Genomic DNA, 16,582 nt, shown 5'->3' on the forward strand with positions numbered 1-16,582 from the left:
GTGACCTCTATATAAAGTCATGAAAGAAGGACCAACTTGCAACAAATGACCTTCGCGCACCCTACCAACTTAACACCGGGTATATTATTATTTCATTGTATATCAACCCGATCGATATCGACTTGGTTGCACACCATACGTTTTATGTCCGGCCTAATAATGTCTACTTATCTTGCCCCCTAGGCCTCCTCCCTCGTAAGGAAGGGGGTTTTAGAGCATAGATCTACTACACTGCTCTAAAGTTTCTTGGAAGGCTTATCACAGCACGTTAAAGACAAAACCGGGAACTGGACGACCATCCTGGCGCAGCGGTGACTGCTGTGATTTTGAGAGGAAGATCCCTGGTCCGATCCCCGGCAGGAAATCAAATTGAGAATGTGTAATTTCAGAATTTTTTCTGGTCTGCTCTTATGCGATGCTAAGCGATTAATCGTTTCGGTACGATGTCGCGTAGAAACTGATTACGAGTAAGTTTAATATACCTGCCATACTCCTGACAGGTTAGCCTTTTAACATCTTAGACTGCATTTTGACTTAACATCAGGTGAGCTTGCAGTCAAGGGTTATCTAGTAGTGGAATTAAAAGATCCTAAGGTTAAACGTGCTCTACCAGGCATGCTTCAATAGTTTCCTAACTATTTGTTATCCTTAGCCTTGTCTATTTATCTTATGCTAACTCCATGTCATACGTAGATCATGGATTAAAAGGGTGAACGATATTATCTCTCATAGCGCTTATCCGGTGCCTTAGGTCTGCTCAGACGTCGTCAACAACGTCATTCGAGCCTCTATAGACATGCCAACATACGCATTTATACGTGATATCAATAAAGACTGTATAATATACTGATAAAACCACATGGTATGTACATGCCACAACATAGGTAACGACAAAATTTACTGTGGCAAACTCTACAATTTTATTTTTATAGTTTCTTTAAAATATGTTAGTTTAAGAACTTTTGAGTGCAAACCATATTTACTTATTCGCTCGATAGCTTTCAAACCTTGGAATGTAAACAAGTAATGATAATTTAATATTTCTATTTACTTACTGCTTAAAGAAACTTTACCTTTTTTGGAAATTAAAGATGTTTGCTCTTAATTCAAACCCGTGATCCTTTGATCTTTTCAAGGGTCAAGATCAAGACTGGGTAACACGTCCACAGATTAGAAAGAGAGTCATCCCAAATCATATGTGGTACTTACTAGTTGGGATTTATCTGCAGATTGTTTGATTAGCTCGTTGGCCCGGTTTAAATTATGTGTACGTAGCTTACTAGTTGGTACGTCTATAGATGTCATAAATGAGCATAAAAGCGTTGCTCACCGTTCGAACTCGTTTCTTGTAAAGCGTGCCTCCGTCTCGACACAGCGGTATTCTACATTATAACATTTCTAGAAAATTTCTGGATACTATTTATAGAAAATTTAATGTACAAAATATTTTGTGGGATAGAATCAAATTTTTGGGGTTCTAGTGTTTTAATTATTTTTAAAGAACATGGAGATGCTTTCACCCAGACAAGAAGAACTTTTGTTGAAAGATAATAAAAAGGTAAATAAATATATAAATAATGGCTGGCGATTATTATTTTTATGTGCATGATATTTATGTAAATGTATACCGTTAAACCTTCGTTGATTCTTGGTGCTGTTACACTCCCGAGTCATTACGAACGTTATTAGTAAGGGCAATCGTGTTTTTTTATTGTTACAATAATAATTTACCTAAACTGCTGTGCCGATAAATAAACTGCTTGCCTACCGATTATAAACTGATGCTTAAAAGGTTGTAACTAAAGGTAGGTTTAAAAATTATATTAGTTACGAAGGGGACTGTGGTACTTTTTAAATAATTGTTTGTTTGTTTCTTTACATTCTTTAAAATATCAATTTTATATTATTTTATTCATCTCAAGGGAAGTTTTAAGAAAGTTTATTGATTCTCAAAGTAGGTTTACCGTGTATGTGTGTTTTAAGGTAAATAGGTGAAATAAACTTATGGCGATTTTATTTTTTGTACCCAACTGCATAAAACTGTTTCGACTAAAATATGATTTTATGATATTAACAAAAACGCAGTTTTATTATTTATATCAGATAATAAAATGCTACAGGGTTATTATATGAAGGAAACGCATTTGAATCAAAGTAGTGCAGTATTATTCTCGTACAGACAGTCAAATCGGAATATTTATCGCAGACCAGGGGTTATCTGATGTATTCTTAAGCGGCTCCTACGAATATTTTGAAGAATGTTGTAATAAAAGATTTGATTGCCTCATTAGAAAATTGGGCTTCTTTACCCGTGTCTCAACCTAACATGTCAGTTCAACGTACACTCACTAATATATGATATTTAGTACCTAGTTGTTAAAGTTTACCAACCCACATTAATGCAGCGTCCCTAAAACTTGAAAAAATATCTCTCAACGTGGAGAGATCAGGTCCCAGTGCCCATATACTTAGTGGGCATTAATAGGTTCAATAAATACCCATGAATATAAATCTAATAAATTTGCGCTACCTTTGAACTAGGTGTAGGTGATGCTTCTAGACTTCAAACGTTTTTATCATTAAACGTTAATCGTTAGTAGTATATCACAACCCCACATTCTGTCAACTTAAGGTATTTCCAGAATAATTGAATTTCATGATCATATTGTTAATCTATTTTTGGACACCCGAACGATTGAATTGTTCTTGCGTGCCTTTTAAGGCAAGGCCAAACTGTCCAACCCGCGTGTTTAGCGGCGCTCAAGATTGCATCCAGCTAACGACCAATCATAATAAACGTAAGCTCGAGCCAAAGGAGTCGCACGCAGGACGCAAACTTGAATGCCGAAGGACGCAGTTGAAACGCAGTAGTATGGCTCTCGCTTTAGCCATTGCCAAATCGACGCGTCAAGCCCGCGTCTACGGCGGCGTGCAACATCCTGCGAGAGACGAACCTTAAAACACCCCGCAGGGTGATTACGTATCTCGCGACAGGTTTGCAACTGTCAAACGTCACTTTTGTTTATTTATTGTATGGAAAAGTGACGTTTGACAGCAGTGATTGCAAGATTTACGGCTGTCGCATTGCTGTCGCGAGGTACGTAATCACCCTGCGGGTTTGTGCAAGAGCTTGTAGTCTTAGTACAAGATTTGCACGCGCTCAACCGTTAAGTCGTTTACTACTCGTAGTTTGGAATAGTTAAACATCGTAGTAAAATGGATCTTATTGGCATTATGTAAATTCTTTAGCTCGGGCGGGACGTTTGTAAAATAATTGTTGTAATTGTAATTGCGAGTCATAATAGATCAATTTTACTCTGGCGATACAGAGTTAAATACTCGAAAACGACTCCTCGATTGCTAGCGAGCATATTGGTACTAAGTCTACTTCTGATTATTTGTGCGTGAGACGCCAACGCGTAATTTGGAAATAGTAACACAATTAAGAAGGTTACAAAATAGTTTACACAGGTTACAAAATAATGGAAATAATTGGTTCACTTGAATAAAAAAACATTCGAATTCTCGTCATACTCCTGCTTATGGAAAGGTTAATGAGTATGAGTAATTTCATTGAATGGCCTTAAGAGGGTAATGTTTTTGCGCCAATGCGGAAGGCCTAACTTGCATAAACATTGAAAGTAACATTTTGTAGTCTCGACACATTCCGGTTGGAACAGTTCCTAAGGAGTGTTTTTGTATTATATTTTGTTATAAATTAAAACTTTAAGACGTTAACTATTCTGATACTAATAAAAAGAGTGGTGGGCAAACTCTCTCATAGAGAGACTAGTACATGTAATTTTAAACCAAAAATATGAATCTTTCTTAATAAATAAAAAGTCAAAAATATCGTTATATATGACGGCACTTCGCAGGCTTCGAATATATTTTGTATTAGCTCAACACTTGCGTTGATTATTGAGCGACCCCGTCTAAAACCAAATTGCTGAAGTTAATCACACTTATGTAAAATGACTTCTTCAAAGATTTTGCTGTAAATAGGTAGGTAATATTGGTCTAAAGTTAGTGGTGTCAGTAGTACTACCCGATTTAAACAATGGAACTATTTTACTTTGATTCATTAAGTCAGATAACACCACTTAATCTATATAGTTATTCAATAGTAATGCTAAATCGGGTGAAAAATATCAATTAATGATTTGGCAATGTTAACGGAAATGCCCCAAAGATAATTTTTTTATTAATTAATAATTTAAGGGCTTTGATAGTGTCAGAACCGCTAGAACTGAAGCTAGTAGCTGAATTAAAAAAAGTGGTTACACTCAGTCATGTCAGTTTCAACAGGGTACCATATCTGGTAAAAAGTTCAATCATTCTGTAATAAATGTGTTATTTTGAGAAGCTGTTTTAATTAAAATACATCGGCGAGTATGCTTATATTGAATTATTTCAATAGGATCTATTTCCTATTTAATAGTTCATGTGGTTAGTATTCGACTTATGGATCATGAAGATTTTTTTGTTTTTTTCATTTGATTCTCAGTAGACAATCCCCCGGAGCTATGAATTTGGCAAGTTCAAACCCGGGTCTCGAACGATTTTCGCCGCGGTTATTATCTATCAATACTAATAAAGAAGAGTTTGTTTGTTTGCGTGCACGCGCTAATCCCTCAGATGGACTTAAAAAATATTTTTGGAATTGATAGACCAACTCCTCACGAGGGCTGGAGATTATTTAACAAGACGTTTAAGAGCCGGAAAAACTATAAAAAAGGGAATGATTTGACACGGTGGGTAGTGGTTTATTGTAGAATATCGGATTCATCATCGTCATTAATATACACGGGTCTTTTGTAGGGGGAGTTCCAAAATCGACGCCTGGGCCGCTTGTTTCTTCTTCGTTGGGGGTTGACCTACGCTCCGTTTACCGGCGCTGGGTCACCACCTTAGGACCCCAACTTCCACCAATTCTCCGAACTATGTCCCCACTCATTTACACTTCAGCAACGCAACTGCCCGAGCTTCATCACTTACGTTCGTTCTTCTACGGATCTCCTCATTTCTCCTCATACTCCTAATATTGCTCTCTCCATTGCCCGCTTAGTGACTCCGAGACTCTTTCAGAAGTTTTATCAAGAATTATCTTTTTTACCTGTAAAGAATTTTATAGATTTCGCCATGTCTAAAGTTTACATACTTGAAGCGCAGTTGATAATTAGTCTTATCTCTAGTTGAAACATTACAAAAAAATGCAAACATTATCGAACTAACATAATAATTATAATCAAAACGAATTATTTACCGGCTCGGACACGCGACAGTAACATTCATCTTCTAGAGTCAGAATACTTTTAATAGAGGCGCGTCATATTTATTGTATAACCAAGCATAAGTTTTACAAGGTTATCAAACTTTTACTAAATATATACAATACCTGAACTCAAGTTGACTTTAATCGGAATATACCCAACTACTTTTATAACAATTATTTCGGAACTCCTATTCATTTATAGTTACTTAACGACATGCTGCGTAAAAATAAAGTCATTTATTGCGACCGCTTGCATCATAAATAAAGCAAATAGTTACTAAATTAGACTTGCATTTAGGGTATGCACTAAGCGGGTGGGGAAAATCTTTATAATTCTAACTAGGGAGATTTTTTTATATCATCTGTGCGCCTAGTGCATACCCCGATCCCGCCACGCAGGTAGTTAGTTTTTCAGTCTATGTTAACTCGATAAACCAATAAGTTAATGAGATACTTTGTTTAAGTGTTCTTGGTAACATATCCCTATATATATATAAATCCCTAATGTCACCAATGGTGTATCTAACACCATTGATGACATTAGGGATTTTAAAACGGACAAAGTCACGTTACTTTTAATAATATATAACATAATGTACTAGTACATTGACACATCCCTGACGTCAGTATTATAATTTTTCACTAGAATATGTCGTCATTGTTTTTGAATATGGCTGATTGGATCGGCCGTCGACATCGCAGCGGCATGACCCGGGGTTATCGACAACTCAAAACATAACCTGAATGTGTTCGATATGTTTCTTATCTGCTAATTTTATTACCAAATACACTACGTAACTACACTAAAGTCAATTTTTTCTAGCATGTCTTATTATGTAAACAATCTTTTCACTTTTAGTGTAAAGTATGTTTTGAAAATAGAAGAAAAATAATTGTGTTCAAATAAATAAAAATATATTCTTTTTTGATTTTTGTTAATACTTTGGAAACATGGTTTACATAATACGACATGTTAGAAAAAATGGAGTGTATGTACATATCTGTATACATGTTAAAATAATCAAACAAGAGCAAAAAGGCTTCATTGAGCAACATTTTTTTAACGTCATACGAGATTATTTTTGGGATTACAATAGTATACTGTCATTCTGTATCTACAGTTTCTGTGTAATCTATATCTACGTAGTACTTTTTATGAATAAATAAAATTACAGTTACTTAATTCACAGTGGCGAAAAATACTAGAGGAAGTAGATAGTCAGTCTGCGTTTTATCGTTGAAGCCTTTAATATTCTTAGACAGTTAACTTGGAATTAATTAACGTCAGTTTAGAGCCCTACTTTTCCCTAAGGTCAGTTTTATAATTGCGATCCCTTCAAGTTCCTCTTATGAGAGCTCTCGAAGGTTCTCAAGGCTACTCAGCTAAGACTTGAATAATTAATTTTGCTGAGAAGCCTCGTCAAGATGCAGTTGTAGCTCTTAGTAATTAAGTAATTCAAGAGCCGAACTAGTTTAGTAAAACATGCGTTTTACCTATTACTATATCTACTTACAAATTTTCAGTAATTTCAAAGCGACGTGGTGGGTCTCAGTGGTAGATGCTAACATGGTCTTGAAAGCTTCATGACTGTTTATTCAGGCCATGTTCCTTACTACTGAGGCCAGTAAGGGTTCTTTCCTTGCCCCGCACTTATCGCACGTTTTTTCTGTCTACTGTTTCGTCGAATGTCTACCTGACTATACTTACCTACTCTGTGGTTTTACTGTTAATTTAAAATTAAATTCAATTTCAAAATTCGATTATTTCTAGTAGGCCTAGTTTATAAGCACTTTAGCTTACGACCGGTGCGGAAGGCAGATTCCACTGGTTCTACTTGGTGTGGCAGTGTTGCCACACCAAGTTTAACAGCTGTTCAAACGATCTCTTCAATTTTTTTTTCTGTTTCTGTTGTCAAAGTGACAGTTAGGTTAGTAAAATTTAAATTTTAAACTTCTGTTTTGGTATTTTATTGGATGCTAATAGTTTTTGTTTTGGCTTTAAGACAATTATTTAGCGTCCGAGACATGAATACGTGCATGTGCAATATCCCGTCATCGTACTTACCCGTCATCTAGCATTCCTTGGGTCATTACTTGTAATAATAATTCATAATCCTATAATATAAGGTTTATTCTATTAAAATTTTACATTGGAATTAATATTAAATATGACGTTGACATATAATTATTTCTTCACTTTCTCATTTATTACTCTAGTCTCTAGTTTCTATATCACTACATTACTCCTTGTTATAAATATTTCAAGATCAAAATGATGACCCGCAGAGCCTTAGCGTGCCAGGAGCAATCAAAACTACAGATGGCTTTGAAATAAATGAAGGCTAGCAAGGAGTTATGTACCCAATTGAATAGTGAAAGGGATGAAAACGAAAGGGAATTATTAGAAGTCATTAGAAATAATAGTTTGAAATCGGAATTATCGGCTTTGCACCTAAACTATGTAGACATGGTAGAAGAGCGAGATAAACTTCAGTTGTTGGTAAACAGGTTTGATGAGTGCCGTGAGTATGAGGAGGCCCTGAGCCAGATCACAAATCTGCAGCGGGAGCTATGTGATGCCCACAACCATATAACTGAACTAGAAGAAGCTGCTGCTCATAACACAACAGCACTACACACTCAAAGCCTATACAAAGAACTAGTTGATAGGGCCCCGCAGTTGGTTACTGCTGCTACGGACATGCCTACTGTCAATACTGGTTTATCTAATTATTATTGAAATTTAACTCAGAAACAAATGCAGGGTACCACCTGCAGCATTAATAAACTTAAAAAGTATATTAAAGTACAAACCGGTACATCAGGAAAACACAGAAATTGCTAAAAGTTCATAAATCTAAAACTCTAAGACCATAAAATGAATTATTAAATAAAATAAAAATGTATAGTTCACAGCTAGATAGTACTAGATTGAGTTATGAATCTGACACACAGATCTTAGAAGCACAAATAGCCAGACTACAGACCTCTTTACGTGCACTGGCAGCAAAATATGAAATATATCAAAAGGAAATGATTTCTGAGTACACGCAGACTACAGATGAAAATCAGACAGAACCTTACAGTGGTGCAATTACCTCATTTAACTTCCACCTGTAATTTTGCTAGTACAGGCAGTCATCCACAGTCTGTGTCGCCAGTATCATCACCCTCTGATGTAAGGAAGTTGTGTGGCAGGTTCAATAACTCAACAAAATATCAATATTTCTAATAATACCCATAATGAAACAAATAGTTACAGTACAAACTCAATGAAAACAATTATGTACAGCGATGAAATTGGATGTAATAAGGGCTCATATATTAACTCACAGTTAAACAGACACACAGTTTTGACCTTCTGTTTACCCAACACAGACTTAAAAGCTATTATAGCAGACATTTGTAAAAATAGGAATATGTATGACCTTAAAACTAATTTTATTATATCTACAGGTAATAGAGGTTAACAAACCCTACCTGATAAACTTTATGAAACATTAAATTCACTAAAAGTGAATAGTATTGTATTATACAAATTTCCTTATTGAGATAACTTGCCACATCAAGAAAATACTATTAGGTATAATTTAAATATGACTTTGTACAATTTATGTACATCTAATAAAAAATTTAATATTATTGACTATAGCAAGTGTGCTAATCCTTATTATAATTTGTATCAAGATAGGTATTGTCTATCAAACTATTTTAAAAGACTGTAGATAGCTGCTTCGCTATCATATTTTTATACCATATCAGCCAAGAACTTGGCTAAACGAGCTGCTTTTATTGAGCAGTGTAATAATTCTAAATTTAAGAAGAAATGTGACTGCAATAATTCAAACATTAGAAGTAGGAATAAACCTACAGTGCAATATACTAGGTTACATAAAATTCATAATTCGTTTAAACGAAATTGCATACAATTCTACAATAAACTACCAATTGACATCTTGGAGATGTCTTTTAAAAAGTACAAAGTTTGTATTAAAAGTGAGCTTATAGAAAAGTCCTATTATAGTATAAAGGACTTTGTAATCGATAAAAAAGCTTTGGTGTGAATTATTGCTCTAACCAGGTTGCTCTTCTAATAATTTTAAATGACATTGTGAGATGGTGATAAAAAAAAAACACCCGGCTAAGTTTGTTGTTGGCTTCTTCTTATATTATATTTCATGCATCCGGTTTTTGATTTTGTCTCTATCTAAGATGCGGCAATGTTCATCAAGATTAGTAGAGTGGTTACTAGTTAAGCCAAACATAGGTAGCAAACAAACAAACAGATAAAGTTTTAATTATATATAATTAGGTATGGATTATGTAAGACTATAACTTAAAAAAAAATGGGTTTGCAGGCATTGGCTGGATGGCGTCGAAATGGCAGATTCCTTCGCTTTCAACCCCTCTAAATAATAATAATAATAATAATAATAATAAATTTTATTTCATTAACAATTTCATTCTTAATTAATTAATACGCTGAGATCTCCTTTTAAGCATATAATATACTTGTACCAGGAGGTCTCGCTCTTCTATAACAAAATGTGTACATACATTGAGCTAATTTTTGTAATTCAGCTGTATATTATTCAATTTTTTTTTTTTTTTTTTTTTATCATGCATGCATGCAAACTTGTGGAGTGTGTGTGTATGTGTGTGCGTGTGAGTGTGTGGGTCTGTGTGTGATTATTATTTTATTTATTAAATTAACTTATTATTTATTTATTAAAATGAATTAGATATTATTTATTTATTAAATTGAATTATTATTTATTTATTAAATTTATTTGTGTAAGAATACTTTTAAATCAATTTGAATGGGTTCTCTAGTAGAGATTCCGTTTCTTCGTAGGTGTTTGTTTTCAACCATTGAGCCAGCCTATTTTTGATTTCATAATTATTACTACCGTAAATATTTAGAATTTCATTAATTTTATTGTAGAGGTTTGCAGATTTTTTCTTGTACTGATTGCGTGAAAATAAAGTTTTTGCTGCCAAAACTTTTATTACTTTATTTTTTCTTCTTCTGCTACAGATTTCAGACTCATATTTTAGGGTTTTGTGTACTTTTAGAATAGTCTGCAAAATATACAACTGTCTCACGCTTAGGATTTGACTTGATGAGTAGAGCAAGTGTGTTGGGAATCTGTAGGGTTTCATAAACATTACCTTAAGCAAAGACCTTTGCGCTCTTTCTATTTCAATAAACCTAGATTTAGCAGCACCACCCCATACAGGAATACAATAGCCCAGAACTGATTGTGCTAATGCTATGTAAACTTTATTTAATAGATCCTTAGCGGCTATATGTCTTAGCATCTTAAAAATCCAAATGAGCTTTCTTATTCTACCGCTAATCGCTTCTATTTGTTCATACCAAGATAGTCTCTGATCTATAATGATGCCTAAGTACTTGGTGGAGGATACCCTGCTGATAGTTGAGCATCCGTTACAGTTACCACAACAATTTGAGGTATGTAATATTATAGGAAAATCATCTTTAGGCTGTCTTCTGTTGTAGATAGAAAAGCATATGTAATTAGTTTTTAGTATATTAAGTGTTAACAGATTTGCCCCTAGCCAACTAGTTACATCAGTGAGTCCTTGTTCAGTTTTACATTTTACCTTTTCCCAAGTGGTATCAGAGAACACTATAGCGGTATCATCTGCATAAGAGAAAAGCTTGGCATTACGAATTTTCATATTACAGATTTCATTTATATAGATTAAGAACAGCGTAGGCCCCAAGACACTACCTTGCGGAACACCGTAGGAGATATTGATATCCTGGCTTATGTACTGTCCAATTTTAACTCTTTGTGTGCGTCCGATCAGATAGTCTTTAAACAAGGCCAGGGGTACATCTCTTACACCAAAGCTTTCTAACTTTTTTATAAGAATAGGGACGGACACCGTATCGAAAGCTTTCTTCAAATCTAGAAATAATGCTAGACATTTTTTGCCACGGTCCATTTGTTGATCTATAAATAAGGTTAGAGCAGTGACAGCATCATCTGTGGATTTTCCATGTCTAAACCCATACTGGGAATCTGAGAGCAGTCGGTATTTGTTTAAGTAATTTAATAATCTAATATTCATGATTTTTTCCAGTATTTTTGAAATTGACGGTAGAACAGATATCGGTCGGTAGTTATTTATATCGTTTCTATCTCCATTCTTATAAACCGGAGTGATGATGAATCGTTTAAATGCCGAGGGGAAAACACCTTTATTTAGACAAAGGTTGATTAAATGACATAAAATAGGGACGAGCTGTTCCTTGGCAAGTTTGAGATAACTGGAGGGAATTTTATCCCAGCCAGGGGCACTATTGGTCTTAAGGTTCATAAGCACGTCGTTTACTTCCCTCTCATCAGTATCTAACAGCCCAAGAGAATTTACCTGCGTGTTAAGTATAACGTTCAATTTGTCCGAAGGGTCTCTGCTTGAAACAATATCCTCGGCTAAATCTTTCCCTATTTTAGCAAAATAATAATTTATGTAATTGACTGACTCTATAGGAGATGGTTTTACGTTTAACAATTGAGTACTATCTGATTTAGAATTGTTCATATTAGTTACTGACTTTATATTGTGCCACAACATTTTTGGATTTTTGAGTGACATTTCTAACTGTTTTCTGTCATAGTTACGCTTTAACTTTTTAATTAAATTATTGCAAAAGTTACGATACCTTCTGTAGCTAATTTTTAAAATTTCGTTGTGGGGATCTAATCGAACCTTTTTTTGCATTTTATTTCTATTCCTAATACACTTCAGAACGCCAATAGTAATCCACGGTTTGATGACCCGCTTACTTTTAGGAACCTTCGAGGTAGAGGTATTTTCATTCAAAGATTCAGTTAAACTTTTTATTAATTTTTCAGCTACTAGATCTGGGTCATAGCAATATAATAACTCAGGTAACTTTTTTTGAGCTAGACTAATAAGGGCTGAATTAAAGTCTATCACAGTTTTAGATTTATGGTTTGTTTTAAATGTAGGCATCAGATAAGTCAGGCTAAGGAATATCATAGCATGGTCAGTAATGGTAGTGTTTAAAACAGCCATTTGTGCAGTTAATTTAGCTTTGTTTAGTTTAATCATGAAGTGGTCCAAACAATTACCTTCCCTAGTAGGGAGAGTATGACCTGGCATGATACTGTGTATGGATAACATATTAAGATAGTTGAGTCTATTATTACGCTCGTAAGCTTGTTCAATTTCCTTAGGTATTATATTTATATTAATGTCCCCTGTAAGTATTATGGTCTTATGAGATCTTAATGATTCTAGGTATATATTCAAGGAATTAATGAACTGGTCAGCGTTAGTATTGGAAGGAGAACGGTATGCACCTAGAATGACAGTGTTGCATGTAATTATTTGTAAACATGATGCGTGCATTAGATTAATTTCTTTGACTGACGTTACCACTATAGAGTTTTTTACATAAAATACAACACCATCGTTCTGGTTGATGTGTTGCGTAGTAGAATGTGCAGTGTAATATAATATATGTCTAAATAGTTGCAGGAACCCTCGTAGCTTTAGTTTTAAGTTTACGAATGTGGTTATCGCTATCATCTCACCGTGTAATTCTTATGTACGCATCAAAAGTGCCACCTATGGGCCTACTTGAATAATGATATTTTTAACTATGATTGAGAAAAGCCGGCATGAAAACTCGCAGATAAAATGATGTTGGAAAAAAGCATTTCCAACAACATTTTATAGTTTTTATAGTTTAACGGAGTGGCCTGCTTCCAAGCAGCCTTGTCGTTAAGGAATTCATAAATCGTGTGGTGCACTTAAACTGCTAAAGCTAATTAGCTTTTTTTTCCAGGGAAAGCTTGCCAAAGGGGGCAACTACGTTGCCGAAGGACCAGACACCAGCAAATCAACATGGCTTCTTTTTTCCCCTGCAACTCCCGATGAAGCCGGTTCCTTGGCAAGGTTCCTGGGTATCTTTTCCTCACACGGTGTGAACCTCAACCATATCGAGTCTAGATCCTCAGCCAGGCGACCAGGATACGAGTTCATGGTAGAATGTGAGCATGGGTCTGGCGATTTTGGTGCGGCACTGGAAGATTTAAAACAGATTGCTGGATATTTAAATGTGATTTCTAGAGACTATAAGGATAATTTATGTGAGTGCTAAGTTTTATTTTCACTGGCGATATTATGCAATTTATAAGTCAATAGGTTGGCAATTCGTCATTCAAGTTTTGGTTAGTAGATCATCTTTGGTAACGATTCAAAAGTGGCTGATAGTCTTCTGTTTAATTACGAAAGTCTTTTTTTTCAGCCACTGTACCATGGTTCCCCCGACGTATCAGAGACTTGGACAGATTCGCTAATCAGATCCTGTCTTACGGCGCTGAGTTAGACTCAGACCACCCTGGGTTCACCGACGCTGTGTACCGTGCTAGAAGGAAATACTTCGCAGACATTGCCTTCAATTACAAGCATGGCCAGCCATTACCCCACGTTGATTACACCAAGGATGAAATAAATACCTGGGGCATTGTGTTCAGGAAGCTAACTGAATTATATCCAACTCATGCTTGCAAAGAACATAATCACGTGTTTCCACTGTTGATAGAAAATTGTGGGTACAGGGAAGACAATATACCACAGCTAGAAGACGTTTCCAACTTCTTAAAAGGTGAGTTAGAGTCGTTTATGTCATTATTCATTCAGTTATTTTGTTTCTTACGAGTTAAATATATGTTGAGAATATCATGGTATTTACTATGCTATATGCTATTACACAAAAGCGAATGCAAGCCAACGCTCTATATTGTTCTTTTCTAGGCGGGCTATAAAGCTAAACTAACTGTTGACTGCATTTTTTTACTTTGTTACGTTGAGTTAATTGATTTAATATAATTAGGTACTATCTTCCAAACAATGATTAAAACGCGCTTTTTTCACGGTTAGACATCAAGAGAGCGCCTGAAGCACTAAAATGGTCTTCAAAACCGATGGTAGTGATCGAATGCTTTTAATTTTCTTAAATAAAATCATAATCCTAATGTATTTTATTTGCAGACTGCACAGGATTCACCCTCCGACCAGTAGCTGGCCTCTTGTCTTCCCGCGACTTCCTCGCGGGGCTTGCATTCCGCGTATTCCACAGTACACAGTACATCAGGCACCACTCTCGCCCACTTTACACCCCCGAGCCAGACGTGTGTCACGAGCTGCTGGGACACGCGCCGCTATTTGCTGATCCAGCATTCGCGCAGTTCTCGCAGGAAATTGGCCTTGCTTCATTGGGAGCACCTGATGATTATATTGAAAAACTCGCTACGGTGCGTATCGCTTCTATTCCACTGACTCTTGACTGCAATCTAATGACTTGATGCTATCTAATGGTAGTGGGCTAATCTGTTAGTGTTACCGTTTTTTATGGAGCGCTGAATTCCTTAGCGGCAGGTCTTTGTCGGCAGGGTGGGAACTAGCCACGGCCAAAGCCTTCTACTTGACCAGACCGGAGAAAAATTCAGTAATTATAAATTTCCTTATTGCAACTCCAACTTAAAACCATAGCTTACTGCTGCGCCAGGGATCGTTATCGTAGAGGTGTTACATAAGTAAGTTTAAGTTGATGAGTTTAGTTATCGCCATCAACTCACTTCTATGTCATATTTTAGATGTAATATACCCATCAAAAGTGCCATCTATGAGCCTATTTTAATAAAGAACTATTTGACCTTGACTTTGACTTATTTACAATTTTAGTATTATTATCATTATTTTGTAGGTACATATCTATTACATTAGGAATTGGTTACAACAATGCGTCTAACAAACTTATAGGATTTATTCATTTATGATACCAAATATTTTTCATATGAAACTCATTCTTTTGTAGTGTTTCTGGTTCACCGTGGAGTTTGGGCTATGTCGACAAGAAGGACAGCTGAAAGCTTTCGGCGCTGGTCTTCTATCATCGTTCGGTGAACTACAATACTGCCTCTCAGACAAACCAGAGCTAAGAGAGTTCGAGCCGAGTATTACTGGTGACCAGAAGTACCCTATTACGGAGTATCAGCCGATTTACTTCGTCGCCCAAAGCTTCGAAAGCGCCAAAGAAAAAATGATGTAAGTTTTATGCAAGCATGCATCTTGCTATGTATAAAATTGGTTTAGAATAGCAGATTCGATTCAAAAATACTCTGTTCAGTTTTAACGTATACATATACTTGGTACACAGTTTGGTCCGCATAAATATTTTAGTCTTAGGAGGTAACGTCAATTAGAACGTGGACTAATCCAGGAGGGCTAGATCAGGCAGGAGACAAAAAATATATTCCCTGACAAGGTATATAATCAACGTGTCCTCCTGCGAAAGAGGACATGGATGTCATTGTCTCTGGTCACATGGTAGTCGTGTTCAGTTCAGCATAAAACACGTTTTTATTACTTTTTCAGAAAATTTGCTCAAACTATACCTCGAGAGTTCGGCGTGAGATACAACCCTTACACACAGAGCATCGACATCCTGGACTCTTCGCGCCAAATGACAGATCTTCTTAAGCAAATCCACACGGAAATGGAACTACTGCTTGGCACAATGGACAAATTGTAGGATACTTCGAGTTCCTGATTTTACTCAAGCTTTACAGAATTTTCACTACTTGAAGAGTGAAGAGTAACGAAACAAAATACTCTTTAGTAGATCAATTAGAAGTGCATCGTTACCTAGAATGTATACAGTTATATTTAAAATGTGAAATAGTTTGCTTAATAATACTTAAATATGATGAATGATTGCTTAAATGTTTAGTATAAGGAAATAAATATATAGACAGTAATATATAGTAAAATTAATAAAAATATATCATTAGTGCTACATAAAAGCCCAATTGAATAATTGCGTTGCTTATTTGTTGGTTACCTCCTAACTTTTCAGTGTTCAGATGTTTACCCTACCCGTAAAGGTGGTGAAATAGAAGATTACATTATTCAACAAGTCGAGAAAGTTACCTATTTTATATCACCTAACTACACCCAGTTTTAGTATAAAAAATATATTACCGTAAAAGACATAAGTCACTCACATGAGAACCTAATTAAATATATAAAACTACTTAATAAACTTTGTCATTAAGTTTTAAAATATAAAAAAATTCTTTATTTTTTCCCTCTTCCTTACACAATGTATTCATCCAATTTAAATTTTTTTTTATTACATATGATGTGTGTGCAGCTAATTTAGTTTTGTATACAGAGTTTACATTTTTTATAAGTGTTGGTATTTTATTATAAAATTTGGCAGGTAAGGGTAAAAATTTT

General features: G+C 35.3%; 1 protein-coding gene across 1 annotated transcript; it reads left to right on the top strand.

Moving 5' to 3' along the window:
• Nucleotides 1–1,360: 1,360 nt before the first annotated feature.
• Nucleotides 1,361–16,346, top strand: LOC120636464 (protein henna). Its single transcript, XM_039907947.1, has 6 exons — nt 1,361–1,558; nt 13,125–13,428; nt 13,587–13,946; nt 14,333–14,595; nt 15,159–15,388; nt 15,719–16,346. Exons 1-6 carry the CDS (start codon nt 1,505–1,507, stop codon nt 15,873–15,875), a joined length of 1,368 nt encoding a protein of 455 aa, XP_039763881.1. The 5' UTR covers nt 1,361–1,504; the 3' UTR covers nt 15,876–16,346.
• The last annotated feature ends 236 nt before the right edge of the window (nt 16,347–16,582 follow it).

Source organism: Pararge aegeria, chromosome Z (genome assembly GCF_905163445.1).
Source record: "Pararge aegeria chromosome Z, ilParAegt1.1, whole genome shotgun sequence".
Lineage (NCBI taxonomy): Eukaryota > Metazoa > Arthropoda > Insecta > Lepidoptera > Nymphalidae > Pararge > Pararge aegeria.